The sequence below is a fragment of the Poeciliopsis prolifica genome, unplaced genomic scaffold (assembly GCF_027474105.1).
Source record: "Poeciliopsis prolifica strain line A6 unplaced genomic scaffold, Auburn_PproV2 SCAFFOLD109, whole genome shotgun sequence".
NCBI classification, from domain to species: Eukaryota; Metazoa; Chordata; class Actinopteri; order Cyprinodontiformes; family Poeciliidae; genus Poeciliopsis; species Poeciliopsis prolifica.
The window spans coordinates 585,488-598,154 of NW_026562484.1; the positions used below are offsets into that span (position 1 = coordinate 585,488).

General features: G+C 36.5%; 1 protein-coding gene across 1 annotated transcript in view; it reads left to right on the top strand.

Moving 5' to 3' along the window:
• The window catches only part of LOC129354388 (ribosomal protein S6 kinase alpha-3-like), a 43,483-nt gene that overhangs the window by 2,285 nt on the left and 28,531 nt on the right, over positions 1 to 12,667 (top strand). The window contains 1 exon segment of the mRNA XM_055023869.1: positions 4,644 to 4,703. Coding sequence (XP_054879844.1) covers positions 4,644 to 4,703 — 60 coding nt within the window.

Genomic DNA, 12,667 nt, shown 5'->3' on the forward strand with positions numbered 1-12,667 from the left:
AAACCCGACTCATGAAACTACAAGTTCAGGGAGGTTCATGTTTTATGTCACATTTAAAGTGAAAATGAGCTTTATTCTCTCCTAGAATAAACTGAGCGCAGCTTTCTGTTTCATTAACTAAATAAAAATGGAGAGGCGTCAGATTTTAGCGTCTGGAGGATTTCTCCTTTATCTTTGGTAAAAATTCATCAGCCGTTTCTCCCGCCAGCTCGATAAGGAAACAAAATTGCAGCATTTGTTACATTTTTCTCTCTGCATTGAGTCAAACATACCAGACCCTGTGGAAAACCTGGGACCCGGTGCTGGGACCGTCTCTCCACCCCAGGATTCTCCTGCTGCTGCTTTGCAAAAGTAGAACCGGATCATAATGAAACATGCTTGAAGCTGGGATTTGTTCTGATCAGATTTTGGTCCGTAAGCGACTCAGAGGCTTCAGGAAACTCCTAAAATATTTAAAGCGTTTGTCTCAAAGGTTTTTACATATTTGTCAGAAAACTTTAAGATCATCTAAGGATTCTGGAGGAATTTCAATGTAATCTGGAAATCTGATAAATCCACCCAAAGGAGGGATTACAGTCGGAAACAGGAGCTGGATTAACCTTCCAGATCCCCCACCGTCTATTAGCTGGAGCCGTTGTTTGTTAAAATTTTTATAAAGTACGAAAAAATAAAAAAATGAAGGCGTTTACGTCCTGGAACGATTCTTTTTGAAGTTATGGAACAGCAATAGTCAGTTTCAACACACCGATATCGGCCTGATAAATTAATCTGGGCCGATATTTATAACCAATACTTATTTTGTTCTTATTTTAGTTTCTGGGGGAGAAGAGAGAATTAGTCATGTGATGTTTATCTAGTCAGAGCAGAAATGTTCATTTTTAGATCGGTGTATTTCTATGTTTGGATCGTTTTTGTGGAAATGGACCCTGGTTGCATCCTGGTACCGGCCTCTGTGACGGCACTGGAGCAACTTTTATTGGTAGAAGTTGGAGATATTTTGGATTAATTCATTTTGAATCATGAAGTTGAGGTCAGGTTTTGTTTTTTGAAGTGCAGGATCTCCGTCAGTGTTGAAATGTTTTGCTCTTCCTCTCCTTCCTCCTATCGAGTCTTGAACGACATCGGGAGGCGGAGCCGCCGCGACGCCGTGACTCAGGAAGAGCGAGAGTGTCCGTTTCCTGCGCGAGGCGTCACATGGGCGGCGAGATTGATGATAGTAAAAACAAAGATTCACTAACAGCTCAGAAGCTCTGAGTCACTCAGGCTGCTGCTGACAGGCCCAGACCTGCGCCGCCACACAGGAACGCACTGAAAAACCGACCTTTGACCCCCTACTTGCTCCTTTCTCTACAGCACAGCGCAGCAACTTTTAGATCAACATTTTCCAGACCACAAGAAGACAGAAACGCAGCGCGCGTTGCAGACCTGGTTCTGTGAAACAGAGCAGATCAGAGAGAGGCTTCAGTTTTCTGCTGAGATGTAAAATGAAAACGACTGAAGCTCCGTTCTGCAGATCAGAGTTTATTTACCACAGAAACTCAGCAGAAACAATGGAAGAAACATTCAGAAGCTTCCTGGTGAAAGTTTCACTTTGCAGTTAACAAGAGAAAAAAAATATAAATAAAAGAAATATTAATAATAATAAAAATGCAAGAAACGAAAAGTAAAAGTAATAAAAATAATACTAAAAACACCAATAAAAGTATTACTAGATAGTCATAAAAAAGATGTTCAATATAAAGATAACTTGCAAAAATTAGAAATACATCCTGAAAAAGTAGAAATATACAATAAATTTTAAAAAAATCGAAATAAATTACACTAAACTATGAATTAAATTAATCCAAACACAATAAAAAGTGGCTAAACAATATTAAAATGAGTAAAGCAAGCAATAAATATATTTCAAATGAGAAATATTACATTCAAATAATCAAAATCATGAAAATAAAATTGTTAAACGAATTTCTTCCTTTTCAAACAAAGGACCTCAGAAAGATAAAATATTATATTAACCAAATAATAATCTAAATATAACCCAGTTCTTCAAAAAGTAAGAAATAATATCAAAACCCTGATCCAATAACAAAAATATTTAAATATGTGGTAAAACGTATAGAAAATGGTTAAATTAAACATTATTTCGTTAAAGACTCTGCAGTGAGAGCTGAGATGTTTTCTGAACCGTTGTCTGGTGAGAGGATTCAGGTGGAGGATTCCTGACATTCCTCTGCTGAATGTTTTGGGTGAACTTTCCCTTTAAGGCCGCGTTCCCTTCAGGTGAGGTTCAGGTCGAACAGCATGCTTCACCTTGAGCTGCGTCTTTGTTCTGCTGAGGAAACTCCTGCATATTTTATCGATTCGTTGACCTGATCCGACCCGGTTGACCTCAGTCGACTTCTGATGCAACGAGACGCCAAACCAGCCTCACTGATTTAAACAAAAGAAGAAGAAATAAATCCATCATGGCGCCGTTGATTAGCTTCTGATCATGTCCTCCATTGCAGATTCAGTTCAGCTTAATTCAAAAATACTTTATTTCTCCCTTAAAGAAACTAAATTTAATTTATATCATGAAAGTATTTTCTAACATTGGGTGGTGATGCTGTAGCTGACAGTCTTCAAACAAATCTGATGAGGCTTCTGACTGAAGACTACTGCTGTGAGACTGTCACGACATGCTAATAGCTCAACATCCAGGCAACAGATGATATTCCACAGTGACATGTCAGGAAAAATCAGGAACAACCCCTTGTCTGAAAATTTGAAATCCAACATGGCCGCTCCTCTAACTGCAACAATTGTAAGCTGTTAGAGTTCATCTAAAATTAATGCTGCATGCAACGGTTCATGCAGCAACATTACTCTATTTATTTATTAAACACTTTTAAAAATTTTCGGTCTGATGAACCAGCATTGCTGCTCCTTCATAAATCTCAATAATCCGATAAAAGTTACTCTTTTGATTGAGTTAATCTTGTAATTCCTTAATTTTCTGCTGGATTAGAGCTGCAGAATGTTTTCTGCAGTCATAAGAAAACCCAGCCTGGAAATCCTGATGTTCAGTTTTCTGTTAGACATAAACTAATCGATGTTTATTCTCTTGAACACTTCTTGTTTTTCCTCTGCAGCATTTTCACAACTTTCCTGTGGGGTTCATAGTTTGTTTCCTCATAAATTCACTCATGATTTTTAGGTTTATTTCCTCATACCGAACTCATGGATACTAAAAAACATTTTAAGTAACTTAATTGGTTGAATTTGTGGGTTTAGATGAAATTAATTCTTCTGTTTAAATTGTCTGGTTTTATATTTATCTTTTAATAATTTTGAATTAATATGAGTCACAATTCATGTTTGTGACCAATCACATATCTCTGAATTGAATTTATCGGAAGGTTTTTCTTAGTAAATTAGCAACTTCTAGATCTGAAAATTTTCTGTTAAATTGATTGAAATTTAAGATAAACTAAAATAGTGAATTAAATTATCAGAAAAAGCTCATAGAATAAATGAAAGGATTGAGAAAAAACTTTGGAAAAAGTTCTTGACTTTGAACAGAATCTAAATATTTTAAAGAAAGTAATGAAGTTAGTGAAATGTTTACCTCTTACTTTTTATTTTAAAGGAAAACTAAGAGTTTGAATGCTGATTTATTAAAAAAAAAAAAAAAAAAGTCTAAAACGTTTTCGTTCCAGGTGAATAAATGCTCTTTTTGCAGCTTCAGCGCCGTTTCTCCTCTGGTTCTGATCCGTTTCTCTCTCCGCCTGCAGCTTTTCTGCTCAGCTGCTGCAGAATATAATCCCAGTAAATAAAATCTTTTATTGCCGTTATAGTTTTAATCAGGCCGTGGCAGCAGGGCTATCAGTGTCTGGATCCCAGCTGCTGCTCCAGCAGGGCGGCCGATGATCTGCCTGATGGAATTAATTCAAATCTGACGTAACATAAAGATGGTGGTGAAAATAAGAATGTTGAAGAAATTCAAACAAAATACAGCAAACTGGATTACACTTTCTGTTGAATAAATAAAGCCAGTGAATTTTATATTATAGTGAAAATAGAAAGTTGAGGCAGATATGTAAAATGGCTTTAAATATACTATTTTAAAATATATTTCTTTAGGTCAGTTAAGTTGATGTTAATGGTGTAAATGTACAACAAATACAGATTATAAAACAAACATCTAAAATATTTATTAATATAAAATACCTACCATTAACTCAATAAAATATTTAACTGTATAAATTTGTCTGGAGCAGTTTGTCTTCTAATCTGTAATTGTTGTAAATCAGTCCCATTTAAATGAAATTAATTATATAAACATAGAAATAAGTTATTAAATAAATTAAATTATATTCAGTATTAAAAATCCTATTTTTATGTTTCTAAATTGTTCATATAATATCTAAAAGTATGTCTGAAAAACATTAAAAATAACTGATATTAATTATAAATCCTGGAAAAGGTTTTCTGAACCTTTTTATATCAGGAACACAGAGGTAGAGGAAGTAAACATGAATCATATTTCATGACCTGCAGCAACGTTTTCTGTTTTCCTTGTGGGAACGTGACGGCATGACGTCACCGCGTCGCTCGTCGTCCCGTTGCCATGGTAACTCAGGTGTGACCTCTGTGTGTTGCAGGAGACGCACCACGACCCGGAAGACACAGCGGGGGACGACGACTCGATGCCGGCCTGCACCGTAAGTCCAGCTCCGGTCCCGGTTCCGGTTAGCCTAGCCCGTTAGCCTCGGCTACTAGCTCCGCCTGTTAGCCTAGCCTGTTAGCTTGACTAATCCTTCCTGTCTGGAGGCCGGATCGCACTCCCGCGGAGCAGAGTTCTGATCTGTGATGATTTATCCGCTGTTTGGGAAACTGCCGTTTCCACTGCTGCTGTTGGATCGCTGCTGGGATGAGAGTGAAACTCAAAGTGGCTCGTTTTGAAGCCGTGACTCATCCTGGGAGGGAATAAATCCTCCCGCCAACCCTCTTCACGTTCCCGGAGTTATTTCGGATTAGGCATTAATCATTCCTCTGTTTAAACTGCTTTCTCTCTGCTGCTTTCACAGCATCACAGATGAAACACCAAACATCACATTTAGCACCAAACATCACATTTAGCTCACATCGCTGATAAAATGGCGGCAAACCCGGTAAAAACGCAACGTGTTGTTGGCCTGGTTTCTATTGAAATACATTTAAAATAAGACAAAACTAACTTGCAAGTAACTTTTCAGCAGGATGTTTTAGTTTGTTTTAAGTCAGGGGTGTCCAAAGTTGGCTTGGGGGCCATTTGGGGCCCTTGAAAAAAAAATTTTTGGTCCCTAACCAAAAAAATCTATTCTATGGTCAATAAAATTAGAAGACAGTTAATGACCCCTAAAATGTGGAAAATAGGTTTTTCTTTTAGTAAGGATACAATCCGAAGTGTTTTTTTTTTTAATGTTTTTGATGTTTAATGATTTACAGATTTTATAACAATGTTGTAAAAAATATATGTAAAATCAAGCATTTCTTAATGTAATGAATTTTGTGGTGCACCAGTAAGTTAAATTTGCCAGTTCTGTCCCCGAATCACTGCAGATTCATGGGTCTAGTCAAAGTCCAGACCTAAACGAAATGTGAAAGCAGATTTTTTTAATCAAATCTGACTGAACTTGAGATCTTTAACAAAGGAAAACAAGCAAGAAAGTCTGACTATCTGCATTGAAAGGTGAATTTCACCAAGTAATGTTTTGGGGGGACTGATTACAAAAGTATGCCGCACTTTTAAGATTTTCACTAGTAAGAACATTGTTTTGCTTCCTCTTCTCAGTTCTGTTTTACGTTGTGTTGGTTTGTTACGTAAAATGACTGAAAGTCGTGGTTTCAATCAGACAAAACGTGAGAAACGAATCAAAACTTTTACAATCTGTGGTTTTTCTCATCTGGGTTGAATCCACCTGGTTTAGCTAAAATAAATAAAGATGAAAGCACAAATCTTTAAATAAAAATGTAATGTATAAATCTTTTTACATTTTTAAAAAGTAATAAACTAAACCTTCAAGATTTTAATGAACTCATTTTTTTTATAGATTAATTTGTGAATAATTGTTGATCAGAACATTAAGACTCTCACCTGGTTGCTTCATTAAAAGATAAGTTAATTTCCCAGTTTATCAAAGGTTTGTTTTTGTGTGAGTCTTCCTGTTTTTAGCTCAGTTTAACCAGTCGGAGGGAAATGTTTATGTTCTGTTCACTAAAATGACAAAGAAAGCAGAAACAGATTTGTTAAAATATAAATATCAGGTTTTCAGTCTCGTCTGTGAGGGGAAACTTTTAGTCTCGTCTTCATTGCATTTTGTGACTTGGGATGGTTAAAGCTGATGCTAACTAGCTAGCCAGCAATTTTTGCATCAATAATTTGTTTCACTTCTGTTGCCAATTCAATCATTTTTTTCTGTCGTAAATTTTATTCAAGCTGGCTTTGAAAATGTCTAAATATTAAATGTGACTTGCTGAAACCTGCAGATAAATGTCTGATCATATTTCTGCAGATATCGATCACATTTGCTGCGCCTGTCTCTGACTTTTCAGGTAATTTGAAATGTTGCGGGTTGTTGATTAACAGAGCAGAAATTGTTCCAGGTTTTCAGTCGTTGCTGCTCATTGTTATGTTTTAGGATAATTTTCAGATCTCTGCTGGGTCTCGTTGATGTCCTGCAGCTAATGTTTCACTTTAAGTCCGTCCTGGTTGGTGGATAATCCAGGATGTTTTCCACTTTAATAAAAGCGGACGCCGCTTAATGTTAGCCGGCCGGTCTGGCAGATCAGACGCCACGCATCGATTTTTAAATGCAGAGGAGAGATGGCTTATAGATCAGAGCCGAGGTTCTGTTGCTTCAGCTGGACGGCGTTGCCAGCGCCCGATCGGATCGCTGGGTGCGTGAGGGTGAATACATCACAGAGCTGTTAATGACTGATTTATACTGTTCCACTGGTTTTACTCAGAGTTGGTTACATGGAGGTAATGAGGCGGTTTTGTTTCTGTGTCACGATGCAGAAACTCTTTACTCTACAGCTTTATAAACGCTCAAAGTGTCAGCCTGCTCTCTCTCATCCTGCTCAGGTCCTTTAGAGTTAATTTTTCTGTTAATCATAAGTAGCTGCCTGAGGTCAGGAGGCATTTTTTGGACACTCATCTGCATATTTGCTCTGATAGAGTTTGTCTGCAAGTCCAAAAATAAACTAGCTTTAATGCATCCAGCTATTTTAATAATTCAGTCTTCTAAAGACATTGATTAGCTTTAGCTTGGCATGAATTCCTGGATCCATCCTGTCGTCATTCTGCTTTTTATATCCGTTTGCTTCTCTAAAATGCTAACAGGGATGTGGAGGTTAAAAGTAGCAAAAGTCAGCTTCACTAACCCTAAAGCATTAGCCATAAACATTTGTTCTGCTAACTCTAAATTGTTGCACTGAAGCAGTGAAGCTAATGCTACAGAAAAATGTCTGCAGCACTACAACGTGATATTTAGCAGACGCTAATGCTAACTGCTAGACCAACATGATATTTATTGCTAAAGTGCTAGCCTGTTTAGGGAAACAGGCTATTTAGTGGAAGCTATTGCTAACTATTCTAGATTCCTCTTAAAATCAGTCATTCATTTATTCTGATTTAAATGCACATAATTTACATTAGTCTTTGAGTTCAAACTGAAGTATTTTGCTGATTAATTGGGACCCTTAAAGGAGATCTTAATAAACTGAACACCGGGACTCACTGAGGCTGAAATGTTGTCACTTTTGTGATTTTTATTTCATTTGTTGCAGTGATTTGAGCGCAGCGTTACACATGGATGCACCTTAGTGCTTCCTGGCAGTAAAACCCTGAGCGCTCAAAGCAACGCCCACATCCCAGCGGAGTCCTCCGACTCATCGGAGTGACTTGGAGAACACATTTAGTTGTCATTCTGCCGAGCGTTGAGTCAGCAGTGCTCACAAACACTCAGCGAATCCCTCAGAGAGCCAGAATGTTTTCCAGACAGCATTAGGAGCATCGTGGCCCGCTGAGGGACCGGAGAACATCTGCTGCCATCTGCTGCAGCTCAGCAACCTGCGTGTGTGTGTGTGTGTGTGTGTGTGTGTGTGTGTGTGTGTGTGTGTGTGTGTGTGTGGGTGGGTGGGTGGGTGTGTGTGTGTGTGTTTGAGAGGGTTTCCCGCAAAAATGGTGTCATGTCTCATCAGGATAAGGTCACACTTTCTCTGAGGCCGACTGACCACCCACGAGAACAAACGACTGCGTTGTAATCGGGTTTTCTGTGTGTTGTGGGTTCTGATTTGCTGCAGCTTTAATTGGGTTAATTTACTTTCTTGGCTTTCAAAGGAGCATCAACTCTTGAGTCAGGAGAAGAGTCTTACTTTAGGAATCAGTGAAACCAAACCAGAGTTTTCCAAATGAAGACGCAAAAAAAATCAGTAGATAAATACAGAGTTCGTACTGGTGCTTAGGCATGTCGCAATATATGTCAATTAATTGCATGATAAATTCAAATGATCTCAATAATTTTCCATTTACATGATTTTCTCTCTTTCTACCAAAAACTGGATGATAAAAATCTTCTTTGATCTCAACTAGGACAGTTTTGTTTACGGAGACCTTTGGATATTTAAAATGTTTTCCAGTTTACATTCTAAATATTTGTTACAATTCAAAGTTTATCTTTTAGATTGTGTTCTTGCCTTTTTATGCTGTTACTACTAGTTAGAATCATCTAAATTATTTGTATTTGCTAAATGTCAGAAATTTATTTGGTAACTTTCTCTGAGCTGTCAGGTGTATAAGGTATAAAGAAGACATTTCCAAATATAATGCTGTTATAATTTAGTTATCTTTTACTATCTTTTTTTAGTTAATTTGTGTTTTTTTCGCTAAGGTTTGATGCTAAAATATTTGCTTAGAAAATTCTCAAAAAGTTATTTTCAAAACAAAACTCTGTAAATACAATTGACTAGATATGTAAAGTAAAAATAATGTTTTAAGTAAAACAATTTTAATTGTAATGGATCGTATAGATGAAATATAGGCATATTTGAAAATCTAAAATATAAACAATAATAAACTCTTTATAAATACTTTATCTCTAAAAACGCCTCTAACTTCCTATTTTAAAACAACAAATATGCTTTAATATGCATTAGTACTCCATGTGAACTGTTTTAATACTATCGCAGTACACTTTAAATAATATTTAAGTAGGTAAGCCTGTTAACTTCCTAATTAAATTAATACATTTAATAATTAAATATTAAATGACTAAAAGGGTTAGGAATATTTTGAGATCAGCTGTTATTAGCTTGTGTTTAGCGTTGCCATGCTTGCTAGGCGACAGACGTGATGTTCGCTGACTGAATTTTAGTCGGTCGATATGTTGCTAATCGCGTTTGTTGCTAAAAATTGTTAGCCATGTCTGAACAAATAGCTAATCTCTGTTCTCCAACCAATCAGCGCCAAGGAAAGTCAATGCCGCTTCTGGATTGGCTGATGCTAAACGCCAATCAGTATTGTGCTAAGCGGCATTTCCTCAAGGGTTTTCTTTGGAAAATGTCAGATGTGCTTCATAAAAACATCCACAAATAATATCTGCAGTTACATATGTAGGCCGGCGTCCGCTGTACGTGAAAACGAAATTTCTCGATATTTTTGATCAAATGTTTTTCAGGTATTAAATAAGCTATGAGCTTTAAAATGATCTTGTGCAAAAGTCTTTAAAATCTAAAGTTTCTACCTTTCTAATATCTATGGCATCATTTTCCCAATGGATTATAAAAGGAAAGCTAAGTTATTTATTACATCGCAAACAAGACATTAGCCCCAATATTGGACAAAATAAATCATACATTTCTTGTTGACAGAAGTCATTATTCAGGAGCCATAAATCATTTCCATTGTGTGTGTGTGTGTGTGTGTGTGTGTGTGTGTGTGTGTGTGTGTGTGTGTGTGTGTGTGTGTGTGTGTGTGTGTGTGTGTGTGTGTGTGTGTGTGGGGGTGTGTGTGTGTGTGTTCATAGTGCTCTCTGGCAGATGGTGTTTAATCTCCTTTGGCCATCTGGACTGACTTTTCTGGCGTCTTTTACAGTCACACACACACACCTCCCACATTTGACTCACTCAGGTGTGTGTTGGGAACATTCCTTAGTAAACAAGTCAGTAAGTGTTTACAGCAAGGTTACAAATGACCTGGGTGAATGATAAGACGAAGATGAGCAAAAACAGCACGGCTTCACTGTTATACACGGGCAAAAACAGATAACAGATAAAAACATGAAGAATTTTCTTTTAAAGCACAAATACTACCATTTAGTAGTATTTCAGATATTTAAAACAACAAACTGATCAATAATTATCGACTAGCATGAAAAAAAACTAACTTATATTGTGATTGTTTTTTATAGCGTCCATCCATAGAAATGGCCATTTATAGTATCGTTAATCAATTATTATGAGAATTTAGAGTTTTTTATTGATAAATTCCAGTTAATGAATTGGGATTATTTTCACTACTTCCTCCACTATTCAAGGAGAAATTAAAACATTTTAAAATATGACCAAATAAATTCCTGTTTGTAGTTAAGTGATGTTAATCACACTACTTCATTCTAAAGAAGACTGATGGAGTGTTTTTCAAGAGCTGTATTTGTGTTCATGAGTTACCTAAAAAGATATAAATAGTTCTTGTCGTCAATTTTATCATTAAAAGTTTTTCCTGTTCTGGCATCCAGTCTGATTTGTATTTGTTTATTTGTAGTTTTTTTGGGTCGTTCTGGTTTGTATTTGAGAGGAGAGGCAGGAAATGTGCGGTCCCAGACCTGAACACCTAAAATGGAAACCTCTGCCCCTCCCGCGCCGGCTGGAGAGGATATTGATGGATGCAGAGAGGCAGAGAGAGGAAATATTGATTGATAGGCAGAGGCAGGAGAGGGGGAGGAGAGACGAGTGGAAGATGTTTCTTCTTCTCCTGTTTGGGTTCAGGCGGTGCGTTGCTGTGCGGTGACGGCCGGGTCAGCCTGTAAAAGAGGCATTGTGGGGATTGCCATTGTGAGGTCATGGGCGGTGATGTAATCTGTGTAACCCGGCGCCGCTTTTCCTGAGCGCCGTGCTGCTTTCTGTGTCCAGGAACGGACCAATCAGGACGCAGAGAGCTGCAGGCCAGAGAGGACGGTGTTAAGAATTAAAAAGATGAAGTTCAGAGATTCAGCAGTTGTTTTAGTTTGGATTTTTATCTAAATTTATGTGAATGTAGAGTGTACTTTAACTTTAACTTTCTATGGTATATTTCATATGTATCAAAACTATCCTGTGCAGTATTGTGCTAATTTAAAATATTATTTCAACAACGGCCAGGCGACCCAGAAACTTTTATTTACACAATTTCCTCAGACTTCTCTAAAGCTGATCTGATCTTCGTTTAAACCAATTGTTTTTGCTTCGTTTTGCTCAGAAAATTACACAAGCTGCCTGATTGCAAAACAAATTTAATTTAGTTTAATTCAATTAAAAACAACTTTATGAAAGAAAATTTTTGCCTTTGGCTGGTTTCAAATCTTCAAAGGCTGCACACAAACATGTAATTCCAAACTTTTGCTTTCATACGTTCAATATTTTAGTGTTAAGTTAATTTAATGCACAGATCTTAAAAACGGACCTCTAGTGGTTGAAAATGTACATTTTGATCTGCTCAAAAAACAGATTTCTGCTTTTATTCCTGGAGTTTCTTCAGACATTTGAACCTTTAAAGATTATCTGGTAAAGCAAACATTCAGCATGTCCTGCAGGTAAGATTTTTACCTGACTGGTGGTGCATCATAAAAAAACCCCATAAAGTTTGTATTATTATTGTATTAATTTGTGCAGAAATAATTCCTGGCAGAATAATTCCTACCTGAAATTCCCAGTTTTTGCTGTTTTTCTTCTGTAAGCTAAATCTAAAAAGCTCAAATCTTTGCAGAAGGAATGATATTTTTCAGCCAATGCTGATTTTTAAAACTTTTTTTTCAGTGAAGACATCTTCTGATTAGATTCTGATCTAAAACCAACATCCTGTTGTTGGGATGCTGCTAATGAAACTTTGATTACTGATAAAAACTCTTTGTCTTTCTGGTGGTTTTGTCTGCAAAATCAAATCAAAGCCTTGAAAGATTTTTACCCAGAGGTCAAGAGGAAGTTGTTTGTCTTTTTTTTAGATTGTTTTTGTTACATAATCAGAACTTTTGTTCCTGTACAATAACTTGCATAATTAGAAATCTAAAGATTTTTAATCATATATATTTTAGCAGATCTTTTAAAAAGGGTTTTAGGTGATTTTATTCAGTTCTTCTCCAAGTTTCTGAAGTAACAATTTACATATACTAGGATTTGTTTTATGCTCTTTGACTTTATTTGTCCTCTGCTTGGCCAATTTCTGAAGATTTGTAAAGTTTTTTTTTTGTATTTTGATTCAATTTTTCTCTCAGCTGGGGAGTCTGGTTGCTTTAAAGCTTTAAGATTCAAGAAACATGAATCAGGAGTTTTGCACAAAATCTGAAATCTTCAAACAAAAAGAAAAAGACTAACTGAAACTTTTGCACGTTTCCACACATAATGTTCTATTTTAAATGAAAATATTTGGTTGTTTTCCAGATTGTTTCCA